Raw genomic sequence first — 26,120 nt, forward strand, 5'->3', positions numbered from 1 at the left:
TTCACTCTCAGTAACCATTGTGAAGGAGGCATTTCATAAGAACTCCTTGCCTTGTGTGTCTAACAGTGTCTGCCAGCCATTACGGCATACACGTGTGTGTGTCTGCTCGTTGTCTGTCTTCCCCACCAAGACGTAAACTTGATGAAGGCAAGACTTCGATTTCTTTACTGATATTTCTTCTGTATTGTATTGCCTACACTGTTTCAGGTAGTGTCCACCTTGAAAGGTGGTGTCCACAAATATCTGTCAGAGGAAGGAAGGCAGGAGGGAGGGCTCAGAGGGCCACAGAGGCCTTTACAGCCATCTGGTGGGTCTCCAGGCCTTCTGCTTTCCACTCCTCCCCAGTCTACCGCCCTGGCCTGTTCAGAGCCCCGGCTCTCACCTGACGCTAAGACAGCCTCCTTGCCTCCGTCCAGCCCCATCCCACTCCTCCACCCACAAGGCCACAGAGCACCTCTTTAAAACACAAGAGCTACTTCCTGTTAAGCCCCTTTTGAATGTCCAAAAGAAAATATTTGCAAAACACATACCTGATAAAGGATGCATGCCTAGAATATATAAAGGACTTTCAAAACTTAATACGAGAAAATAAGCAACCATTTTTTAAAATGTGCAAGAGATATGGAGGAAGTACATGCAAAGATGTCCAACATCTTGTCATTAAAGAAATGCAAATGCAAGCCACAAGGAAATACCCCTAATTAGGCTGTCTAAAGCCGGAAGCAAAAAGGGCCTTATAATATCAAATGTAGGACAATTAGATCCTACATATATTTTTGGTGGAAATACAAACTCGTACAACCATTTCAGAAAATAGTCTGGCAGCTTCTTATTAAGTTTTACATATATTTACCAAGTGAGCTAGATATTCTACACTAGACATTCATCAAAGAAGAATGAAAGCATGTGTCTACATGAAGACCTATATGGGACTGCTTGTAGAACTTGATCCAAAATTGCCCAAGCTGAGAACAACCAAATGTCCCTCTCCTTGAAAGTGTATAAGCTGTGGTACATCCATTCAATGGAACATAAGTCAGCATTAGAAAGGAACAAACTGCTGATCCAAGCAACAACATGGATTAATCTCAAGAACAATGCAAAATGAAACAGACAAAATTCTATATACAGCATGATTCCATTTATACGACACTCTGGAAAAGGCAGAACTATAGTGTTGGTAATCGTATCAGTAGTTGCTCGGAACTGGGAAAGGGGGAGGAAACTGACCATAGATGGCACAAGGAAACTTTTGAGGGCGATGGTCATAGTCTATATCTCACTTATTTTGATATGACTATATGCATTTGTCAAAACTCACCGAACAGGAAAACATTTATACAGCTGTATACCTAAAAAGGATGAATTTTACTGGCTATAGGTAATCTTTTACAGAACTTCTTCTGTGGCTTCTCACAGGTCAGATAAAGTCAGAGCAGCTTAGCTTCAGAATCAAGGCCTCTAAGAACTGACCTAGCCAACCCCACCAGGCTTATTCTCTACGATTGCCCTTTACGCACTGCATACATCATCCAAAATGAACCGTCTAGTGTTTTCCAGACATGCCCTGAGATTTTTTGCTTCCTTTCCCTTGCTCATGCACTTTCCTCCTCTCTAATTTTTTTCCTCTTCCCTGAAAGAAGTGAACCCTCGTGCAAAGAACATAGCTAGGAGCCCTGGGGAAAGGGGACTCTGCACTGAACTTCCTGAGTCCTCTGTCCAAACTTCCAAATCTCCACCAAAATAGCATGCACAGAGGCCTAGGAGGTAAAAGGGAGTGACCAGGTATGGACAGGGGAGATGAGGAAGAGAATGCGGATCATGGTGAAGGCTATTTGTTGCCTTAGCCTTCCTAGGCTCAAAGGGTCCTCCCTCCTGGTCTCATCCTCCAGAAGGCTATAGGCTTAACAAACTTCCCCTACAGCCTGGATGTAGAAAAATCCTGGGCCCTCCTGCCTCACCCTCCTCCTCATATTGCCCTATAACTCTAGAGAAGGGGTTGAGTGCCCTCCCCAGAAAGCTGGGAGCCTCTCTGGGACAGAACCGCTGTCTCTCTGATTCTATTCTACAATGTCCTAGTAGCCAGGATACACCTGGCATTTAGTAAGTGCTCAATTAATTTTTGAAGACTGCACACATGAATGCTATTGCCCAGCAGCAACTTTAGGAAGTCCCTTTCTCTCTCTCTGAATTTCAGTGGACCAATTGAAAAATATTGAGAGTAATTCCTACCTTTTAAAGTTACTGTATAGACTTCCCTGGTCCAGTGATTAAGAATCTGCCTTGCAATGCAGGGGACATGGGTTTTATCCCTGGTCGGGGACCTAAGATCCCAAATGCCAAGGAGCAACTAAGCCTATGCACCACAACTACAGAGTCCGTGCACTGCCATGAAAGAACCCACATGGCTGAACAAAAGATCTTGCAGGCTGCAACTAAGACCCGACACAGACACATAAATAATGAATAAATATTTAAAGCTACTGTGTACAGTAAATACATATAAAATCACTTTCAATATTATAAACTCCAATAATATAAGAATTTATTATTATTATTATTATAAAAATGGATATTTATGATTCAGTTTCAGATTCCTGGACAAGGAATGGGACTTCAGTTTCAACTGTTAAAAAGTCAGTATGCCTACTCAAGTAATCATGAGGAAGTATTGATGTCTGCCATTCACTTCAAATTTTATCAAATTGTAAGATAATTATTGGGAGTAACATGTAAATTTGGCCTTGGAGTATAAAACAAAGCAGGTCAAAGGCTAACGGAGTTCTGCCAAGAGAAGGCACTGGTCATAGCAAACACCCTCTTCCAGCAACATAAGAGAAGACTCTACACATGGACATCACAAGATTGTCAATACTGAAATCAGATTGATTATATTCTTTGCAGCCAAAGATGGAGAAGCTCTACACACTCAGCAAAAACAAAACTGGGAGCTGACTGTGGCTCAGCTCATGAACTCCTTATTGCCAAATTCAGACTTAAATTGAAGAAAGAAAGGAAAACCACTAGGCCATTCAGGTATGGCCTAAATCAAATCCCTCACAATAGTGGAAGTGACAAATAGATTCAAGGGATTAGATACGATAGAAAGAGTGCCTAAAGAACTGTGGACGGAGGTTTGTGACATTGTACAGGAGGCAATGATCAAGACCATCCCCCAGAAAAAGAAATGCAAAAAGGCAAAATGGTTGTCTGACGAGGGCTTACAAATAGCTGAGAAAAGAAGAGAAGCTAAAGGCAAAGGAGAGAAGGAAAGATATACCCATTTGAATGCAGAGTTCCAAAGAATAGCAAGGAAAGATGAGAAAGCCTTCCTCAGTGATCAGTGCAAAGAAATAGAGGAAAACAACAGAATGGGAAAGACTAGAGATCTCTTCAAGAAAAGTAGAGATACCAAGGGAACATTTTATGCAAAGATGAGCCCAATAAAGGACAGAAATGGTATGGACCTAACAGAAGCAGAAGATATTAAGAAGAGGTGGCAAGAATACACAGAAGAACTCTACAAAAAAGATCTTCATGACCCAGATAATCACGATGGTGTGATCATTCACCTAGAGCCAGACATCCTGAAGTGGGCCTTAGGAAGCATCACTATGAACAAAGCTGGTGGAGGTGACAGAATTCCAGGTAAGCTACTTCAAATCCTAAAAGATGATACTGTGAAAGTACCGTACTCAATATGCCAGCAAATATGGAAAACTCAGCAGTGGCCACAGGACTGGAAAAGATCAGTTTTCATTCCAATTCCAAAGAAAGGCAATGCCAAAGAATGTTCAAACTACTGCACAATTGCACTCATCTCACACACTAGCAAAGTGATGATCAAAATTCTCCAAGCCAGGCTTCAACAGTATGTGAATCGTGAATTTCCAGATGTTCAAGCTGGATTTAGAAAAGGCAGAGGAACCAGAGATCAAATTTCCAACATCCACTGGATCATTGAAAAAGCAAATGAGTTCCAGGAAAAACATCTATTTCTGCTTTATTGACTACAGCAAAGCCTTTGACTGTGTGGATCACAGCAAACTTTGGAAAATTCTTCAAGAGATGGGAATTCCAGACAACCTGAGAAATCTGTATGCAGGTCAAGAAGCAATAGTTAGAACTGGACACGAAACAACAGACTGGTTCCGAATCAGGAAAGGAGTACGCAAAGGCTATATATTGTCACCCTGCTTATTTAACTTATATGCAGAGTAAGTACATCATGAGAAATGCTGGGCTGGTTGAAGCATAAGCTGGAATCGAGATTGCCAGGAGAAATATTAATAACCTCAGATATGCAGATGACACCACCTTTATGGCAGAAAGCTAAGAACAACTAAAGAGCCTCTTGATGAAAGTGAAAGAGGAGAGTGAAAAAGTTGGCTTAAAACTCAACATTCAGAAAACGAAGATCATGGCATCCGGTCCCATCATTTTATGGCAAATAGATGGGGAAACAATGGAAACAGTGACAGACTTTATTTTTTTGGCCTCCAAAATCACTGCAGATGGTGACTGCAGCCATGAAATTAAAAGACGCTTGCTCCTTGGAAGAAAAGCTATGATCAACCTAAACAGCATATTAAAAAGTAGAGACATTATTTTACCAACAAAGGTCAGTCTAGTCAAAGCTATAGTTTTTCCAGTAGTCATGTATGGATGTGAGAGTTGGACTATAAAGAAAGTTGAGCACCGAAGAATTGATGGCATTTGAACTGTGGTGTTGGAGAAGACTCTTGAGAGTCCCTTGGACTGCAAGGAGATCCAACCAGTCCATCCTAAAGGAAATCAGACTTGAATATTCAATGGAAGGACTGATGTTGAAGCTGAAACTCCAGTACTTTGGCCACCTGATGCAAAGAACTGACTCATTGGAAAAGATCCTGATGCTGGGAAAGATTGAAGGCAGGAGGGGAAGGGGATGACAGAGGATGAGCTGGTTGGATGGCATCACCAACTCAATGGGCATGAGTTTGAGTAAACTCCGGGATTTGGTGATGGACAGGGAGACCTGGCGTTCTGCAGTCCATGGGGTCACAGAATCAGACACAACAAAGCGACTGAACTGAACTGAAGATAATTAGAGATGGGTAGAAGGATGATACCCATCCTGGGCTTCCCTGGTGGCTCAGATGGTGAAGCGTCTGCCTGCAACGTGGGAGACCTGGGTTCGATTCCTGGGTTGGGAAGATCCCCTGGAGAAGGAAATGGCAATCCACTCCAGCACTCTTGCCTGGAAAATCCCATGGACGGAGGAGCCTGATAGGCTACAGTCTGTGGGGTCGAAAAGAGTCGGACACGACTGAGCGACTTCACTTTTCAAAAGGATGATAGACAATAGACAGGTGAGTAATAGATGGGTAGATAGAAAGATATGTCAGAAAGCAAGAAGAGTGAAACATTAATGACTGGAATATAAGTGATGCATGTATAGGGATACACTGCAAAATCCTTTCTATTTTGGTGTATGTTTAAAAGTTTTCATAATAGAACATCAACTGAAAAACTTAAGAAAAATAAGCTTCTGACAGATTGAACTGGATGTTTCCTTGCATAGAGTTATCCAGACTCTGAACCATTTCATCAGAGTCTATTCCTTTAACAAATATGCATTGAGCTCCTTCTACGCGTGCCAGCTAGATACTGGAGTTGGAGAATAGAGAAGTTCTGTTCAGTAGGGACCACAGGCATATGAATAAATAATTAAAATATGATGGGAAAACGCTCCAATCTGGGAAGGCTCAAGAGGCTGAAAATAAAGAGACGTCATCTGGAAAAATCAGGGAAGGCTTCATATTTAAGTGAAGTTGTAGAAGATAAATAGGAATTTTCCAGATAGAAACTAAGAGAAGAGTGTTTCAAAACAGATCACAGTGTGGTTAAAGCACAGAGAGTGGTACACAGCGTGGCCTGGCCGGAGTGCAAAGTGGGCATGTCCACACAGCCAGAGGGTGGCCAGATGGAGTAAAGCAACCAGGTTGTAAGAGCCAGAAAGGTGACCGGGGGTGGGGGGGAACTTGGTCCACTGGTTGGTCAACCACATTTTAGAAGCAGCTATGGTGTGCACAGGTCTAAAAAATGAAGAACAAAAGGCTGCCTTTCCCACACAGGAGTCAAATCCCAGGCTGCCTAGCTGGAAACCCAGAACCTGCGGTTTGGCAGGAAGAAGCAGGTGAGGCTTGGGAGTGACAGATGAGAAAGATTGGCTGTCACTACACTCCAGAAGGAGATTTTACAACTCTTCCGCACACATGCACCCTCCCTCGCCTGGACTGAAGACAGCAAACTGTTCGAGGCCATGTTGTGTTGCTACCCAGTCGTAAGTTGCTCAGTCATGTCCAACTCTTTGCGACCCTATGGATTACAGCTTGCCAGGCTCCGCTGTCCATGGGATTCTCTAGCAAGAATACTGGAGTGGGTTGCCACACCCATGGCCTCTCGAAACCTGCCAAGGAGGAGATGCTGACGTTCAGGGTGTGACTCAGAGCCCTGGTCCCCACCCTGCCTGCTATTTGGCTGCGGGCCTCTGAGCCATTTGCATCACCTCTACCCCTCTGCACCTCATTTTCTCCCTATATGGGAAGATAGGAGGAGGGCATGGCAACCCACTCCAGTATTCTTGCCTAGAGAATCCCACGGACAGAGAAACCCAGTGGGCTACAGTCCATGGGGTTGTTAAGAGCTGGACATGACTGAAGCAACCGAGCACGCATGCACACACATGCAAAGATAGCCCTGACAATCCCCATAGTCTGTGAGCTCTACATTTCTCCACCCACACACACTGGATTGTGGTTACCACTCTGGAGCCAAAGGCAGGGATTAACAATAGCACATCAACACAGAGGAGCTGTGAGGGTCCAATGAGAAAGCCTGGCAACCCACTCCAGTACTCTTGCCTGGAAAATTCCATGGACAGAGGGGCCTGGTGGGCTGCAGTCCACGGGGTCGCTAGGAGTTGGACACGACTGAGCGACTTCACTTTCACTTTTCACTTTCATGCACTGGAGAAGGAAATGGCAACCCACTCCAGCGTCCTTGCCTGGAGAATCCCAGGGACGGGGGAGCCTGGTGGGCTGCCGTCTATGGGGTCGCACAGAGTCGGACACGACTGAAGCGACTTAGCAGCAGCAGCAGCAGCAATGAGAAAGCCTGCATCCTTCCAGACTCCATTTGTTCTCATTAATTCTTCTGCCTTAAATTTACTCTAATTTTTTTAAGCTTCTAGAATCAAATGATTGCTTCTGTTGGTTTCAATCTTTCTTATTTAATACTAAAAGCAATTAAAACTATGAATTCTAAAACTATGAATTTTGACAATATTATATAGGTTTTGATACAGAGTTTTCATTGCAATTGACTTCTAAATGAACTATAATGTCAAACTAGATTTTCTCTTAGACCCAATAACTTTGAAGAATTCTTACTATTTTCCAAGTACTTGGTTTTGAGGGTTATCCTTTTATTGTTAAGTCTTGTTTTATTGTACTTTGTTTAGAAAGAGTAACCTAAAATTTTCTATATAGGGTATTTTTAATTTAGATATTTTTAATGAGATCTTCTTAGAAGATCAACTTTTATTAATGTTCCATGAGTATCTGAAAATAATGTGGAGTAAAACATACCTATTCAAATCCTCCAAATAAATATTTATGTCCTTATCTGTCAAATTTTCAGACAGGTCTATTAAGAATTCCCATTATGACTGTGCAAGTTTGTCACTGGTATTTTGGGTGTGTGAAGGTTCATGGTGTTTATAACTGCAACTACTCATCTTTGTAGGAGAAGGCGATGGCACCCCACTCCAGTACTCTTGCCTGGAAAATCCTATGGATGGAGGAGCCTGGTAGGCTGCAGTCTGTGGGGTCACTAGGAGTCGGACATGACTGAGCGACTTCACTTTCACTTTTCACTTTCATGCATTGGAGAAGGAAATGGCAACCCACTCCAGTGTCCTTGCCTGGAGAATCCCAGGGACCGGGGAGCCTGGTGGGCTGCCGTCTGTGGGGTCACACAGAGTCGGACACGACTGAAGCGACTTAGCAGCAGCAGCAGCAGTCATCTTTGTCCCATTTAGTATTTTGCCTTAAATTCTATTTTGCTTGGTATTTGTATTACCACTTTTTCTTTTTGCTGTTTGAGAATGAGAATGCCTCCATCCTGGCAAATCACAGCTAGATATATTCTTATATTTCATGTCATCTTCTCCTTTCTTGGGCTCTTATGCTAATTCATTTTTCACTTGATTGGAGTATATCCCCCAGTAATATTTTCAGAAAAGATATATTTGGTATACATCCCAAATCCCTGTGCATCTCTATTTGCACATGAATGATGGTTTGGCTACATAGAGAATTCTACAGCCTCAAGTCTTTTTCATGTTGTATAAACAGTGTTTTCTATCATTCATGTTTCAGAGGAGAGGCCCAAAATATGTCTGATTGCCTTTTATTTAGATTGTAGGTTGTCTTCTTAGGTCTCATATTTGTAAGATTTTTATTTTACCTTTGAAACTCAGAAATTTCACTACATTTTTAGTGGACTGAATGCATATATTAACCCCCATCCCTCCTGAAATCTCACTAAAACAGGAGTAAAGGAATACAAATTTGAAATCATGTACCCACAAGGACAAAAAGAATAGAAGCAGCAGCAGTAAGAATATTTTGGAAGTTGAAAAGCAGATGGAAGAACAGTAACTATGTTAACATACTCAAGAACGCTAAATCCCAAGGCAGCAGAAGTTAAAGCTAAGAATTCCCTCACTCCAAAAACCTAGGTACTGGCAGCGCCTGGTACCTCTGGCAGTGGGAGTGAAAGCAGAACCAAAACAGGGCTACTGATGGAAAGTCTGTGTAATATCAGCTTCCCTCTCCACTCTCTGCAGCCAGAGGAGAGCCCTTAATAAATGAAGACTGCAGAATTGATTCTCTGGAGACAGAGAAGTTCTCTGTACAGGATGACACCAGGCAGAGTCAATGTTATGAGTATCCTATTTATTAATAAAACAGGGAATCAAATGGGAGTTCGGTCACTAAATATTGAGACCTCTAGGTTCTTCTCCCCAGCATAAAGCTCTGGCACCCAGGTTTACATCTCCCAGAACTTTCTCTGGCCAAGGCCAAGAGGAAAACATCTAACATCACTGACATTGAAATTCCCCCAGTGAAAATACCCAGCTTGGTCATGTTACGGTTAAACCCACGAACAGGTGCTCCAGGAGAGAATGAAAACTGCCTCAGAGTCTTCAGCAGGATGTTCACTTGGACATGAGTGCACAGTTGAGGATCACCAGAGGGGCTTCCCTGGTCCAGCGGTTAAGAGTCCACCTTGCAATGCAGGGGACACCGGTTCAATCCCTGGTCCTGAAAGAGTCCACACGACTTGAGGCAACTAAGCCTGTGTGCCACAAGTACTGAGCCCACACTCTAGAGCCCCTGAGCCACAACTACTGAAGTTTGTGCACCCCAGAGCCCATGCTCTGCAACAAGAGGAGCCATTGAAATGAGAATACCGCACACTGCAACTACAGACTAGACCCCACCCTCCGCAACTAGAGAAAGCCCATGTGCAGCCACGAAGACCCAGTGCAGCCAATAAATAAATGAATTAGAAAAGTGATTACCAGATATTTGAGAACATTTTTTCGTATGGAAGACTGAGGCCAAAACAAACACACAGGGAAAAAAAGAGAGAGAGAGACAATGACAGGAAAACTTGTCTTAATAATATCTTCAAAGGATAATAAAGCATTGTGTCCATGAAATAAAAGTATGTTGTTACTAAAAGGAACATTCAGAAGACAAACATAACTCTTAGAAATTCAAATATGAACTCAGAAATGAAAACCTCAGTGAATGAATGAGAGAATATTTCTCGTCACCTGAAAACAGCTCAGTCGTACCCAGGGCAGAACCAAGAACAGACTAGGCTTTTCAAATGAACCAATAAATGAAACAGCATATAAAGAAATCTTTCTTCCCAATGTATGACCTACCTTCTGTGCCTCATGGCACAGTCCTCCATACCCAAGAGCCCAACTGAGTCAGGACTTCACGAACAATGAACTTGAGCCCCGGGGAGAATCATATACCAGCCTGACCATCAGACTCTCACAGGCATCTGCTGATTAGCTCCCATTCAGTAACATTCATAAGCCTTAATTATACCTGGCCATGTCCTATAGGGTATAAAGCATTCCCCTTTTACAGATGAAAAAACTGAGGTCTAAAAGACAAAGGTGACTCTTGGCTGGAGACAGGTCTACAAGGAGAACCCATAATTTGTGTGGTCAGCTTCAAGAGTTCCTGCTTTTGTTGTTGTTGTTTTTTATTCTAATGATAAAAGTCACGTTTATTTGGAAAAATTCAAACATTTCAGAAATAAAACAAGGCAGAATGCCAAAGACCCTCCAGGTTTAACTATGGTCAACATTTTGGGGCCTAGTCCTCCATAGTGCTATCTATGCATAGGGCAGTGCATTTTTAAAAAATAAGGTGAAATTCCTCTCTTTCCTTTATACATTTAATACGCCACTATAGTTGAATGTTAAACAATAACCACAAAAAGCAACTGGTGTTAAATGAAGCTAGTCAGAATCTCCAAGGTAGAAAAAAATGATTTGCTTGGAGTGGGGGAGAATTTTCTATTACAGTACAATCATTATATCATAAAACTAACCACATTTAGTGCATTCACACTGTTATGAGGATTTCTTTAAGTCTAATAAACAAAGCATTTCCAATAAAGGAGCCATTACCTTTAAAGACACTACTTTAAAAACATTTGCCAAAAATTCTCACTTTGGCAATGCATCTTTAATGGATTGTTATTCTATTTTTTTAAATATTCACACATACTTACTCTTTCAAACAAAGTTTATAATAAATTTATTCAATTCACCCTACCAACCCCCTTACAATTTGATAAAAATGGCATTAAATGTGTACATCAATGGGAAGAATTACTATTTTTCCAATATCATCTTTCCACCCATGAACATGGTATTCTCTCCAGTTATTCAGGCCTTTTTTTTAATATCTTTTAGTAAAGGTTTTTTTTTTTTTTTTTCATTTAAGCCTTAAATATACTTATTAAGTTTATCCCAGTGCATTTTATTGTTTGGGTGCCTAATAGGAATGGAATCCTGTTCTTCTTCTCAATTAAGTTTTCTATTTGTTGTGGTATCAGAGGAAACTTTATACACATTACAGCACTAGCTTCCCTGGTGTTACAGTTTTAAAATGAACTCTTGGATTTCTTTAGGTAAACACACATATCATTATAAATTGTGATGATTTTGCTCCTTTATTAATATTTTTATTCCTTGTCTTACTATGTTTGCTAGAACCTCCAGAACAATGTTGAACATTCCCAGTGATATAAGCATCTCTGTTTTGTTCTTGACTTCAGGAGAAATCTTTAGTATTTTACTCTCACATTTAAAGTTTTTGACCTCCTCTTTCAAAGCTCCCACCCTCCCTCAGGACTCAACTGTCTCCCTATTTCTCTACAGTCTGTATCAAATATCTGTCTGAGTAGAAGCTTTTCCTTGGGTCTTTAGACAACAGAGGGTGGTTTAAGCCGTTGTGGTTTCTTTTCCTGGATCATGTGCATTTCCAGCCTCTGTAAAAACTTAACCCTTGTATTAACAAGACAGAATTCTGTCAAGGTACCGCAGAAGCTAAGCGGGGGGAAGCCAGCACTTAAACATGCCTACAGAGTGTCATCCACAGGGCAGGGCGCATGTACATGCATGATCTTCTTTAACACTTAACGCAGACTCTACAATGTGGTAATTTTGTTCACTCTCACTTTTCAGATGAAAGTCTGTCTCCAAGTAACATGTCTCATGCCACACAGCTGTGTAGGAGACACAGAATTCTGAGCCAGGTTAAAAGGGAAATCCTATAACTCGCACAGGCCTAAATGTTGGGTGTTTTAACAGTGGTGAAGGGAAAAATTTGTACCGGAAGGGAGGCAGATGTGCATGGGGAGAAAGTTGAAGGTCCAGTGGGAGTGGGCCATCCTTCTCTCCTCTAGAGCCCTTTGCTGAGCAAACAGTATGTAGGATGGGGCTTTGCTGACAGGTTGCAGGGGAGGGTTGGCCTTGCCAGAATCAGAGCATCACACTCTTCCCAGCTCACCATCCCCCAAACCCTTACATGGGCACTGGTGTGTGGAAAGGGCCCTGAACTAGAAAGAAAGGCCTGGAGCCTAGCCCCAGCTCTATCACCATCAGCTGTGTGACCGTGGGCAAGTTGCTGCACTCTCAGGTCCTGGTTCAACACCTGTAGAAGAAGGCTAGCCACCTTGTTTAGAAAGGGCAACACACTTTTGCACACAAAAATAGTCCGCGTGGCTTTCAGTTAAACAAGGAAGATGAATCTGTGCATTTACCTCTATTCCTTCTTGCAATTCACTGAATGAACTATAAAGGAGTTGTTTTTAAACAGACGAGCAAGAAAGGGAGAAGAGGTATCAGGGGACAAGGATGTTTACAATTTCAAGGAAATGCAAAGTGCAGAGAGTCATGAGCAGAGCTGAGAGGGCCTAAGAGCAAGCTGCCTGCAGCAGGCAAGCCAATGAGAAGCTCGCCAGCTCCTGCCACAAACCCCAGAGACGCCCGGAAATTAGAGCCACAAGTATCTCAAAACGCAGGAGCGAAACTGCTGAAAACAAGAGGAAAGTCAGACCTTCTGCACCACACACACTTCGCCCACCCAGCAGGAGGCTGGAGGGTTATTACTGAGAGAGAGAGTCAGGGTGGCAGTGGGGGAGCTCAGTGGATGGTGGGCAGACAGGCACTATAGTAAGAACAGAGGGAGTAGGTGAAGTCCATATACTGACTGGGACTCCTCAACCCTCCTTCCCTTAAACACCAGCAATCACATTCACCACCATCCCTACCCCTCAGGATATAGGATTCTTGTCTAGAGAAGCTAAAAGGTGCCACTGAAAATGCCTAGAAATATTGACTTTAGAGTCTCCCAATGAAATGACCAGATCCCCATCTTCGCTCCCAGTGAAGCCCTACCCAGACCCATAGCATTTCTTAGTGCTTTCTTCTCAAATATGAACAAGTGAAAGAAAAAAGGGGAACTGGGAAGAAGTGGAGACAATGCAGGGAGCAAAAGGAAAAGGAAAGAAGACTGTCATTGTCGTCCTTAAATGAAAGAACACCCTGCATGCAGAACCAGGGGCTAGGAGAAGATAAAAAAGGAATCCACACTGCACAAGAACCCTCGGAAACTTAAAAAGATGAGATTCAAATTTTCAAAAGGCAATAGCAGGGTCTGAAATGTTAAAAAAAAAAAAAAAGTAGGACAAAAAAGGCAGAAATAAGAAACAAGGAAAAAAAAGAAGAACAGAGCATCAAGCCAGAATGTCTACCATTCATCTAAAAAAGAGAGGAGAGAACACAGAAGACAGGAAATCACCAAAGACAAAAACACAAAAAATTCTCCCAGAATAGAAGGTCCTAAGCTTCCAGAAGGAAGGAACGCATCAAGGACCCAAAACAATGGATGAAAATAAACTCACACTAGACCCATCATCTAAGACTTCCCTGGTGGCTCAAAAGGTAAAGAATCTGCCTGCAGTGCAAGAGACCTGGGTTCAGTCCCTGGGCTGGGAAGATCCCCTGGAGAAGGGAATGACTATCCACTCCAGTATTCTTGCCGGGAGAGTTCCATGGATAGAGGAGCCTGGCGGGCTACAGTCCATGGGATCACAAAGAGTCGGACACGACTGAATAACTAGCACTTTCACACTTTTTTCAGACCTGTTATCATGAAATTTCAGTACACAAGGGACAGAGGGACAGAAAGAGGATCCCACAAACTTCCAGATAGGAAGGTGCAGGTTGCCTACAAAGGACAGGAAAACCACGATGGCATTGAAATTGTTAACAACCACACTTGAAGGTCGAAGGCAATGGAGCAAAGCCTTCAAAATTCTCAGGGAAAATTATTTCCAACTAAAATTTTATTTCCAACCAAACTACTGATCAGCTGTGCAGGGAGGAAAAAGAATCTTTTTCAGGCATGCAGCCTATCAACAATGTCACCTCCCATTATCCTTTCTAAGGAAGCCATAAAAGCATGGGTGTCAATCAAGAAGGAAGACATGGGTCCACTTTGATTAAAGACACATATATATCTATATACAAAAGCTGGTTTTCCCTGAGAGATCTGGTCCCATGGAATATGGTCTTCATGCCCACACGAGAATTTCCAGCAATGGAATTTCCAATTCTTAAGTTCATGTTTATTCACCTTTTAACATTCCTGAAGTTGAGATTGCATGGCAACTGGTGGCACAGCATCTTAGTTTAGTAAAACATGGAGGCAGCTAACATTCACAGTTTGACAGTCAGCCATGGTATTTCATGCATATTTTTTCTTAGGTTTCCCAACTTCCTGAGATGAGTTTTACCAACCCCATTTTCAACACCAAGAAATAGACGCCCCATGGTGACGGCACTCAAGGCAATCCTAGACTGTGTGGGTTGTGGGTGAGGGAGTCCGTGTCCATCGAGTTCCTTTCCTCCTTACCACCAGCTATGGACAGAGTATCTCACAGTCCTCCACTCATTTGACAGCTGAGGGAAATGAGGCTCAGAGAGGTTGATTGATGTGCCCTACCTCCCACAGCCAGTACGCATCAGAGCTGGCATCTGAACTCTTTCCATTGCCACAGCTGTTTGGCTGGCCCTAGGGACAGCAGCTGTGTTCCCATGGGAACCAAGCATGAGCACACCCCCGCCCAGCCCAGAGTAAGCCCCTCCGTGCCCTGGCCCTCTGCTGGAGCTCCAGCGACACTCACTGCATGATCATCTCCCGCACTGGGTCCGAGGGGTAGCGCTTGGATCCACCCATGAACAGGGACCGGTATCGCTGCCGACAGTCCTTTGTCTCCAACAGCTGAGTGTTGAGGTAGCGACCCACCCCTACGGGGTTCTGCACCAGAGACAGGAGGCAGGACATTAGCAAGCTGGATGCCTGGCCTGGAGACTCAATCTCCAGTCTCCCCCCCGTCTCCCTATTCCATCTGTTACAGATTGAATTATGTTCCCCAAAGAGATAGGTGGAGTCCTAACCCCCAGTACCTCAGAGTGTGAGCTTATCTGGAAATAGCTACAGGTATTACCGGCTAAGATGAGCTCATACTGGAGTAGGGTGTGTCCTTCCTCCAATGTGACCAGTGTCCTCATAAGCAGGGACACACAGTGGGGAGATGGCCATTCAAAATGGAGGCAGGGTCTGCAGCAAGGCATTTACAAGCCAAGCAGTTCCAAGCATCACCAGCCACCACCAGCAGCTTGAAAGAGGGCAGGAAGGATCTCCCCTACAGGTTTCAGAGGAAATGTGGTTCTGTCGATACCTGGATTTCAGACTTCTGGCTCCCAGAACTGTGAGAGGGTAAATTTCTGTTGTTTCAAGCCATCTGGTTTGTGATACTTTGTTATGGCAGCTTTGCTACCTTATGTAGGAAGTTAATACCCCATCCCTTGGACTGCAAGGAGATCCAACCAGTCCATTCTAAAGGAGATCAGTCCTGGATGTTCTTTGGAAGGAATGATGCTAAAGCTGAAACTCGAGTACTTTGGCCACCTGATGCGAAGAGTTGACTCACTGGAAAAGACTCTGATGCTGGGAGGGATTGGGGGCAGGAGGAGAAGGGGACGACAGAGGATGAGATGGCTGGATGGTATCACCGACTCGATGGACGTGAGTTTGAGTGAACTCTGGGAGTTGGTGATGGACAGGGAGGCCTGGCGTGCTGCAATTCATGGGGTCGCAAAGAGTCGGACAGGACTGAGCGACTGAACTGAACTGAACTGAATACCCCATCCCACCCAGAAACTTGGGTTGTAGGTATAAGAAGCCCTCGTGGAGAGGTTCAGAGGGGAGATGTTGCCTGTCCATTGTGACTAGTGAGGGCAGGAGGAAGGCAGGACAGGAACCCGCTATCCGTACAGAATCTGTCCCAAGGTCAGACTGGGTCTCCAAGTGATGACCCTCCCCCTGTAGGAGGTGCAAGCTGGAGGTGAGAAAAGGAAGACGTGGGGCCTTGACTGGCTCGACCTCACAAGAACAGAATGGGGCAGGGGGTACTGGCACACGGGGGCCGAGATATCACTGGGAGATGAAAAGGTGGAGCAGAAGGGGGAGAATTGGGGTCTGGGGATGCGAGATGGGGCAGGAAGAGCTTAGTGGCAAGATGTTCCCAGGGAAACCTGGAGAAATACACAGCTTAAAAATACACAGCTGCAGAGAGCGGAGGGGCAGGGGGTGGCGCTAGCCACGCGGGAGCAGCAACCATGTCAGTTTCAGGAAGCTGTTCTGGGCCAGAGAAGCCCTGGGTTGTTGTTTTTTTTCCTAAAACCAAGGCTTTTCCTTGTCCTAAACTGTAATAATGCGTCTGATTTTGGTTTCCTCGAGAGCTATATTTCTGTCCGTCACCTGTGTACTGGCCCCTGTGTTTCCCACTCTGGCCCACTCCTCACTCCCACTCCCCCAGTCTTTTTGGAGTTTGTGACGCTAATTTGAAATGGACAGTGTTCTCTTGAGAGCACGTGAGGTTGTTAAATTCCCGCTAGACATTTTTCTAACATGGCTCTAAGGTCCTTGTTGCCATTTGTGATAAGTGATAGGTAATTTATTGGAAACGTGCATACATTTATATTCAGAGGAAATTATAGTTTGCACTGTCTATTAAAAGATCTTGACTGATTTAAAAAAAATACCCAGCTGTTTGGAAACAGGCAAAACTAACCTGTGCTAATGGAAGTCAGGACAGGAACCACCTGATGGGGACAGAGGTTGAGGGGGTGGCCCTGGGGGGCTGAAAACGTTCTTCAACCCTCTGGGGGACCATTGCACAATGAGTCCATTTTGTGACCTGTTGTGGAGCTACTCATTTAGGACTCATGCTCATTTCTTTATGGTTATCAGACCACAGGAAAAGGCGGGCTTGGAAAGTGAAGGGCAGGAATGAGAAACAGAATACTCAATGCCATCTAGCAAATGCAGAAGGCCGGCACACGAGCTCAAGAGTGTGGCTGTCTTACAGGAACACCAACAAGCTGACGATGACATCTTACACGCGGGGCGGCTGCCACTGGTGGGGAGGGGAGAAGGGTCAGGAGGGCCCTTGCTTAACCGGAGACGAGAAATGGGCCAACTCCCTCAGGTATCCCTGAGGCCCCAAGACAAACACAAAGACAATGGAGGGAGCATTCCCCTGGAAAATAAGAGTGTGATGGTTCTGGGTGATGTCCATTAGCACAGTGGTTCTCCAACTGGTCCCTGGAACAAGCACTATCAGCATGGCCTGAGAACTCATTAGAAATGCATGTTCCTGGGCCCCGCTCCAGGCTTACTGAATCAGAAGCTCTGGTTTGCAGCCCAGCCATCTGTATTTTAGGAAGCCCTCCAGGTGATGCTAATGCCCACCCAAGTTTGAAAAACCACTGCCTTAGAGCAATGAGACAGCGGGGGTAGGTGTTAGTCACCCACCTGGTCGGAAAAGCAGGTGGGATCCACTCCCTCGGAGCATCAGTTTCCAGGGCTACCTGGAGAGGGTTCCCTGCCCCTCACTGTGTGCCCCCCACAAAGACCTACTCGCCCAGTTTCCCGTGATCACCTGGTAGGCCTTCGCGCCTGTCCGCTTGGAGGACAGCAGGAAGGGAGGCTGGCTGGTGCGTTTGCACTCCTTCTCTGGAGGAAGCCACATACCAGGACCAGATGTAGCCTAGGAGAGAGGAATGAAGGCCGGAAGCTTGAGAGGGCAGGCGCTGGTCAGCCTGGGGCCAGGGCAGGTGACCTCACCTACCTGGCAGCCCTGGGCCTGGAGCCAAGAATACTGGGAGGCACCCAGCTACCCCCAACTCACCTGGAGCCCATTCTCTAGGGGTGAAGGGGCCCTGCGGTGCCCTCATGACCCCTGCTACCCGCTCTGTCCCTGCCCATCAGCCTGACACCTCTTTCCAGATTCCCGGGGTGGGGGCCCTCCGGGTCTGGCAGGGTCCAGAGAGGTGTTCCAGAACCCAGCCTGGGGAGCGGAAGCCACTCAGACTTTGGAGCTAGTTGAGCTGGGCTCCACTCCCAGCTCCTTTTCCCCTTTGCTGGGAGCCTGGGCAAATCCCTTCTGATCTCTGGGCCTGTTTTCTTTCATGAAATGTAAAAGACAATCCCTTCCTCAAGGAGGCTGAAAGGTGCCTGGCCCAGAGCAGGTATTCAGGAAGTATTGGTACCCTTGCTCATTCCTCTCCACCCCCTCACCTTCCCAAGCCCTCAGCGATCTATGGGGGGCAGACCATGCGTGGGGGTCAACTAAAGTCCAGAAGCTACTCAGATCACTGGCTGCTGAGCCCTCAGAGAGGAGCCCACCACTCCTCTGAACGGAACAGGTGTGTGCTTCTTACACTCAGCCCACCTCCAGATTTCCCCTCATCCTCTCTGCAGGGGAGAGAGGGGCAGAAATGCCCGCTGAGCACTTCCCGGCTGCCAGGCTCCTTGCTAGAGACTCTAGTACTAACCTCATTGAATTCTCACAGCCACCTGGTCACTCTCACAGGACAAGTGTGTAAACCAAAGCTCAGAGAGTGAGAGAGACTGACCCATTGAGACCAGTGAGTACCAGACCAGGATTGGGAACTAGGTGAGTCTGGGACCCAAACCTGGGCTTTCCCCTGAAATAGCCACCTCCATCCCACCCTGCCTCTGCATAGGGAGTCCCCTTCCAAGAAAAGAGGGAAGGAAGGCCACAGCGGGGACACTGACTAGTTTTCGGGGGCACTGGCTAAGGGTGGTCCAGTAGATTCTTTCTGTAGGGGTTTGCGGGTTGCGAGGAACTTTTGAAAAAACTCCACGCCTCTTATTGTGATGCAGGTTAAGCTCCTCCACGAAGCTCTGGAAATTCGTCAGTTCCCTGGGTCTTTTTTTCTGAGAAACAGAGGGGGATAAAAGAGATCTGTTATGCCAAGAAAAGCAAGGTCTGTGTTTCCAGAGCCTCCCCACAGAGACAAGCAGGGGGTCCAGCCGGTGGCGGGGCAGGCAGGTGGGGGTCTCGAACAGCCCCTCCTGTGTGCTACACCCTGCAGCCCAGCTTGCCTTCATCTACTTCTTCCACTTGCTTCGTGGACATTTACTGACATTTATTCTAAGCAGGAGCGATAGTCCAAATACATACAAACCAGTGTGATGGGGGAACACTCAGGATTCTTAGGGCAGTGGAACTACTCTGTATGACACTATAATGGTAGATATGTGTTATTATACATTTATCCAAACCCATAGAACACACAACACCAAGAGTGAACCCTAACATAAGCTATGGACTTCAGGTGATAATGTGTCCATGTAGACTCATTGTCTGTAACAAATATTCCCCTCTGGTGTGGATTACTGATAGTAGGGGGCTGTGCATGTAGGGGGTGCAGAGGACATATGAGAACCTGTACTTTCTGCTCAGTTTTGCTGTGAACCTAAAACTGCTCTTGAAAATGCCTATTTTTTCAATAACACAAAATCTTATCCTGTGGACTGGGCATTGGCTGTAGGGCCTGAGAAGGGTCCAAGGACCCTATGCTGTGCAGGACACCTTATCAGCTGGTCATCAGGAGGACTGGGAGACCACAGGGAGAAGCCAGGTTGCAGGGAGGGGCCAAAAGTATATCAGCATTTCACCACCACCCACCACCCCTCATGTCCTAGCACTCCTGAGGCCTTGATCGTAGGCTCCACCTCCTGCTAACACTCTGCCTAGTTTTCACTTGTGATTGTGTTTCTTTTTGCATTAAAATGTAAGTACCACAGGGGGAGGTTCCCCTGCAGCTAGGCAATTACCTGGACCAAGGTACACATGAGTTACATGCGTAACGGGAGTTAGATAAAGTGAAAGTGTTAGTCGCTTAGTCGTGTCAAACTCTTTGTGATCCCATGGACTGCAACCCGCCAGGCCCCTCTGTCCATGGAATTCTCCAGGCAAGAATACTGGAGGGGGTTGCCATTCCCTTCTCTAGAGGATCTTCCCAACCCAGGGATAGAAGCTGTGTCTCCTGCAATGCAGGCAGATTCTTCCAGTTGCTATGAAAGCAAAGCCCAGGGTGCTAGGGAATCACATAACAGGATTTGGTGGGTGCAGGAAATGGTTGCACCAAGCTAAAATTCTACCTCAGTTTCTTCTCTTGACCCTCCAGTTCTCTGCCACTAACCCAGACAGCTTAGCTGGGTCTGCGGTGGCTGCAAGTGTTTGTAAAACAGCAGGACACCCAGGCTGCACCATCCAGGTCTCAGCAAGCCTGGTGGCCTCCAGGCCTGGCACTGTGACCACTTGCACCTCCTCTGTAGTTCACGCTGGTGCAGACAAGAAGGGACTGGTGGTGAAGCCAGACAGCGTCCTGGGGTTCAAATCCCGGCTCTGCCTCTTCCAGCTGCGTGGCTAACCTCAATCTCCCCATCTAGCACAAAGAGCCTTATCCCTCCGTTGCTGGGAGTGGGGAGTGAGCAGGATATGGGGAGGGCCCCCTGTTCCCCCACCTCCCCCTCGCAGAGCCTGGCACACAAGGTGCTGTGGATGAGCGAGGCTGGTCTTCCTGCCGGGGAAGGCACAGCCCGTCTGGCACACACCTGCACAGAGTAATGTCCGTAAGGCTGGGGCTTGCTTCGGTCACCAGAGAAAATGTCGTAGGGGCCACGGGTGCCCGTGATTTTTGCCAGGCACACTTCGATGCCACTTTTAAAGGTGTACGTGCCCGGTGCCAGACCACTCCCCTGGAACAGAACACAGAGGACAATCCCTACAGGTACATCACCCTCTTGGGGCCTCAGGTTCCCCATCTGCCCTGGGACTCCCCCCACCCAGGGCTGTACAGGAAGCTGGGTGAGGCCTGGCCAGGTGAGGGGGATACCTGATGAGCCAAGGGGGGCGGCTTGTTGGCCATTCTGCACATGAGGCCCTCGGAGTGAGACCGGTTCCAGGCACTCTCCTCCAGCTTCGTGAATGGGTTGCCCTTCTCCCCATAATTTCCAGGCCCTGGATAGTAGTTCTGGGGGTGGGGGAGGGATACAAAGGCCATTAGTCCCACTCCTTGTGCTACTGTGTGCACCTGAGGGAGAGATGCCCCCCAGAGGGGAACGGGATTGTCAGAGACCCTGCATGTTAACTGCCTTCCAGAAACACACAGCACTGCGGGCCTGCGGGCCTCTGCCACCGCTCAAGACTTCAGTTCCGAAATTCAGATTCTCGAGACTTCCCTGGTGGCACAGCGGATGAGAATTCACCTGCCAGTGCAGGGGACGCGGGTTCCATCCCTGGTCCCGGAAGATCCCACATGCTGCGGAGCAACTAAGTCTGTGCACCGCAACTACTGAGTCCTTGGGCTGCGACTGCCGAAGCCCGTGCACCTGGAGCCTGCGCTCCACGGCAAGAGAAGCCGCTGCAGTGAGAGGCCTGAATACCACAACCAGAGAGCCTGCACACAGCAAAGACTCAGCACAGCCACAAAAAATAAGAAATAAAAAAGCTCAGATTCTTCCCTGAGGCCCCACTAGTCTGTCCAACTTATCCCTCACAGCTCCCTTCCTAGGTCTGACACTTCAGCTAAAGTGAGGTTCTTGCTGGTCCTCAAACATACGCAGTCTGCCAAACTCCCTGCCTTTGCTTGCTTGTGCCGTTACTGCCACCCTTCCTGTCTTCTTGACCTTGGAAGATTCTAGTCCTGCAAAGTCAGCTCAAATGTCATCTCTCTTAGACAGCCACTTGCTTTGGTGATCTCAGAAATCCCATCCATTATACATACCCCGGTGTCGTAGCCCTGCATTTATACGAATGGGTTTTCCACTGTTCTGTGAACAGTGCTGTGACCTGGAGGTATCTGGAGTCCCAGGTTCGAATCCTGGCCCCTCTGCTTCCTAGTTGAGTGATCTTGGGCATGCCACTTAAAGACCCTCCTTAGCCTCATGGTCCATATTGTAAGCACAGGGACAGTGGTACTTTCTTCCAGGGTAATGAAAATGAAAGGAAATAATGTCATTAGAGCCTCCTGCACATTCTCAGCCCATAGCACATGCCAATATCTGATAGTCAGAGTCGGGTAGCTATCTTGACAGAGGGGGTTGGGGGAGTGGGAAGTGGTGGAGAAAGAGGTAAGAGAGGTTGAGAACTGGTCATGGGTGGAATGACCATCTGGGTCGGAATGACCCTGGCTGCAACAACTGCCAGGGTCAGAGGTATGGCCTTTCTAGGTGTAATGAAGAGAGCCACCCTGCAAGGTAGGTGGGTAGACGGGTGGGTGGGTGGGTGGGAGAGGGGCCATCTTTGGGTAAAGATCTGGCAGGATGTTTGCTGCTGCATTGCATCTTTTAGCCACATGGAGTCGCTGCTGCTCCACAGATGATGGCTCAGCCCTGCCTCCCTCCAGCCCTGGAACCTCCCGGAAAGCAGCCCAGAACTAGGCCAGGCAGAGAGAACAGGGAGCTTTGCTGGGAGAGTCAGGCCACAGAGGGCATCAGATTTGTTCACCCTCAGAGGAGCAAGACTGCTCTTTGCCTTCTTCCAGGGCCCAGGGTTTCCAGATGTGTTCAGGAGAAAAGCCCCAAAGTAGGAAAGTGGGTCCTGGCATCAAGTATTAGGTGCTTTACAAGCCTTAACATCTTGGCCCTAGAAGCAACCTGATGAGATCGGATCAGTGCCACTGCAATCAACGGATGGGGAAACTGAGTCTCAGAGAGGGAAACCTTGTGTCCAAGGTCCCCCCTCTGGAAAGGGGTGTGTGTGCGTGCTAAGTCGCTGCAGTCGTGTCTGACCTCTGTACAGCCCCATGGACTGCAACCTACCAGTCCCTTGGTGCTGACAAAAGGGACTAGCGGTGAAGCCAGACAGCATTCCGGGGTTCAGACCCCATCTCTGCCCCTTCCAGCTGCGTGGCTAGCCTGAGTCTCCCCGTCTAGCACAAAGAGCCTTATCCTGCCCTTGCTGGGAGTGGGGAGTGCTGTTACTGCCACTCTTCCTGTCTAAGGCAAGAATACTGGGGTGGGCTGCTGTTTCTTTCTCCGGGGGATCTTCCCGACCCAGGGATCAAGCCCAGGCCTCTTACATCCCCAGCATTGGCAGGTGAGGTCTTTACCACTAGCGCCAGTGCAAGGGTTTTACCTTCTAAATCCATGTGTGATCTTTCTGATCCTCTACTGTTTCCCAGACAGTGAGCATCATGACCTCTGGGGAGAACTTAGACGTGCGGGTCATAACAAAGCAGCAAGAGCAGCTGCTCAGGGAGCTCAGAGGCCAAGAAGAGCCCAGGGCTGGCACTCTGTCAACAAAGCGCCACCTCTCCCTTCGACCCTTCAGGATCAGAGGTGCAGTAACACATGTGGGCTGGTGTAAACACCCCTGATTTTAGCTAGAATGTTGTTTCAGGCCTTGGGGACCTAAGCAGGAGTGATTAATTCTGGGGGGAGAGGTGTGTGGGAATGGAGAAATTGTCACTTGTAATTTTTTTCAGCTGGACCGTGAAGAAGAAGAAGGATCCCAGAAGATGAACGGGGAGGGACAGGTCCCCCAGGTAGAGGGGGCAGGAAGAGCGCCTTTGAGACAATGGGAGAGGTACGCTAGAAGAGAGTGGGATGGCCCTGAAAGCCAAGCAGGGTGTCCAGACTTGATTCTGAGGTATGGGGGGTGGGGGGTGCTTAAGAAGGTGCACAGCAAAAATAAATAAATAAAAAACAAGTATGATGCTGTTGGAGAAGGCAATGGCACCCCACTCCAGTACTCTTGCCTGGGAAAATCCCATGGATGGAGGAGCCTGGTGGGCTACACAGTCCATGGGGTCGCTAAGAGTCGGACACAACTGAGCGATTTCACTTTCATTTTTCACTCTCATGCATTGGAGAAGGAAGTGGCAGCCCACTCCAGTGTTCTTGCCTGGAGAATCCCAGGGACCGGGGAGCCTGGTGGGCTGCTGTCTATGGGGCACAGAGTCGGACACGACTGAAGTGACTTAGCAGCAGCATGATGCTGTCTCAAGGGAGGAAAAAAAAAGGAAGAGGGTGGTGGGAGGGTGGGGCCTGGGAAAGAGGAGCCGAGGAGAGAAACTGATGAAGGGACTCCAAAGCTGGGAATCCTGGTGTCCCCACAGCCCAGGGAATGCAGAGCGTACTAGGAGGGGGATGGAGGCAGATCCCAGGCCAGCAGAGAAGGCGTTGACTTTGCAGGGTGTGGCTCATCAGCCCTATCCTCTCTGGGGAAGGATTCACAGGCCCTCAAGCAGGCACCCAGAGCTTTGACCTTGGCACTGGGGAGGCCCCCACGGGGAAGTCAGCAGCCTGTACAGGTGGCATCTGTAGGCCTGTCCCACCAGCAGTGGGGGTACGACTGCAGGGACCAGAGGCCAGAGGAGGCCAGTCCAGGACTCACAGCAAGATGACAGTGAGAAAAGCAGGCCTTGGATGTGAGCTCCCCCTGCTCAGTGCCCCCTCCTTGAAACTCACTGTCTGGCCCTGAGCCCAGGAGGGCAGCTCAGAGAAATCCCGCAGGGCCTAGTGAGTTACCGCAGCAGCAGATATGGGGACCAGAGGGGAGGAGAGACAGCTGGAAGGGAGGGACAGGCCATGGGACCTTCACCTGCTCAGCCAGCCCTCCCAGAAGCCCCAGTGTTGAGGACCAGGAGGAAACAGCCAGCATCTGATCTGTTCCCCCAAATCCTCTGCCTTCAACAGGGCTGGGCTCTGACATCAGACCTTGTCCTCCACATATCGTCAAGGGACAACGCAAGTGAATCAAGTGCAGTGGTTATACGTGGAGACCTTGGATTCAATCTTGCCTCTGCCACTGAGTAGCTCTGTGACCGAGGGCAGTCACTTAACCTCTCTGTGCTCATTTTCTGTCTGTAAAGTGGAGATGATAGTGCCTGCTTCATAGGTTGTTGTGAGGACTACATTAATTAGTATACTCAGGTGCTAGAACGGTGCCTGGCACGTGTCGAGTGCTGTGTTAGTGTCAGCTATTATTGCTTTAGATTTGAAGGTAGTGACTCATTTTTCAATGCCTCCAGACAGCCCCTCTCCTACAGGGCAGTTACAGCTTCTGCACCTGAGGATGCATGTGTACATCCCCTGAATGGGGCAACGAATAATCTCCAGGCTCCATAAGTGTTTTCACGGTGAAGAGGTGTGGAGGAAAGGCCCTGCCTTTGTGGTTGGACATCCCCCCTCCTTGCCTGCTTGGCCCACTGGGGCAAGACATTTATCTTCTCTGAGCCTCCAAGGACTGGTCTGGAGTGGTTATAAAAAAAAAAATCAAGAGTGTTTCAGAGAATGGGTACTTAGCAGGCAGGTGTGCCCTTAGTACACAAAGACCTACCTCGTGCCTACTATGTGCCAGGTGCTGCCAGGACCAGGGAATTCTGCAACGAATCAACCGGGCAGATGTGTCCACCCTTGGGGGCTGCTGTGCTCTGGGAGAAAGACACACTGAACACAGCCACAGTCGGGGCTCCTGGGACAGGGTGGCATCTCACAGGGTCAGGTCAGACCTCGGAGCTGAGAGCTGAGGGGGGTGGAGGGAGCCCTTAGGTGAAGGGGCTGCGGGAGGAGGAACAGCATTGCTGGTAGGGCAAGAGCAGGAGCAAAGCCCCCGTGTTGAGAGCTCATGGCACACGGAGGAGGGAGGAGGATGGGGTGTCCAGCACAGCATGGGGGCCGGGGAGGGGGGCGTGCTGGCAGTGTGGGTGTGACCCCATCTCTGCCCTTGCTGCCTTATAGAGGCAGTGCCCACTCAGTGTCCTCCCCCCATGAGATGGCCATCCCTACCCACACGACACCATGCAGCCCTCCTGCCACCCCCACCTCTCACCACCATCACCTCCTATCTGAATGCCTCCAACCACCCCCCCCAACATCAAACCCTTCTCCACTGTCCTCCAGCAGCACCTGGAATCAAACCTGGGGCCTCCACCTTGTCAAAGGTCCTCATGTCTGGGTCCTCACCCCTCTGCTCTCGCCTCCTCCACCCTGACTCACAGATTCCATGAGTCTCCATTGAGCACCTACACAGATTTGGCTCAAATGCCACCTCCTTCCAGAGGTCTTCCCTGCTGCTGCTGCTGCTGC

General features: G+C 47.6%; 1 protein-coding gene across 1 annotated transcript in view; it reads right to left on the bottom strand.

The window, feature by feature from the left end:
* Positions 1-26,120, bottom strand: part of LEXM (lymphocyte expansion molecule) — a 35,806-nt gene that overhangs the window by 618 nt on the left and 9,068 nt on the right. The window contains exons 6-10 of the mRNA XM_027538250.1: positions 20,924-21,061; positions 20,643-20,786; positions 18,795-18,956; positions 17,638-17,763; positions 14,833-14,966 (exon numbers count right to left, since the gene is read on the bottom strand). Of these exons, the coding sequence (XP_027394051.1) occupies positions 14,833-14,966; positions 17,638-17,763; positions 18,795-18,956; positions 20,643-20,786; positions 20,924-21,061 (704 nt within the window). The remainder of the gene's footprint in view (positions 1-14,832; positions 14,967-17,637; positions 17,764-18,794; positions 18,957-20,642; positions 20,787-20,923; positions 21,062-26,120) is intronic.

This window comes from Bos indicus x Bos taurus, chromosome 3 (genome assembly GCF_003369695.1).
Source record: "Bos indicus x Bos taurus breed Angus x Brahman F1 hybrid chromosome 3, Bos_hybrid_MaternalHap_v2.0, whole genome shotgun sequence".
Lineage (NCBI taxonomy): Eukaryota > Metazoa > Chordata > Mammalia > Artiodactyla > Bovidae > Bos > Bos indicus x Bos taurus.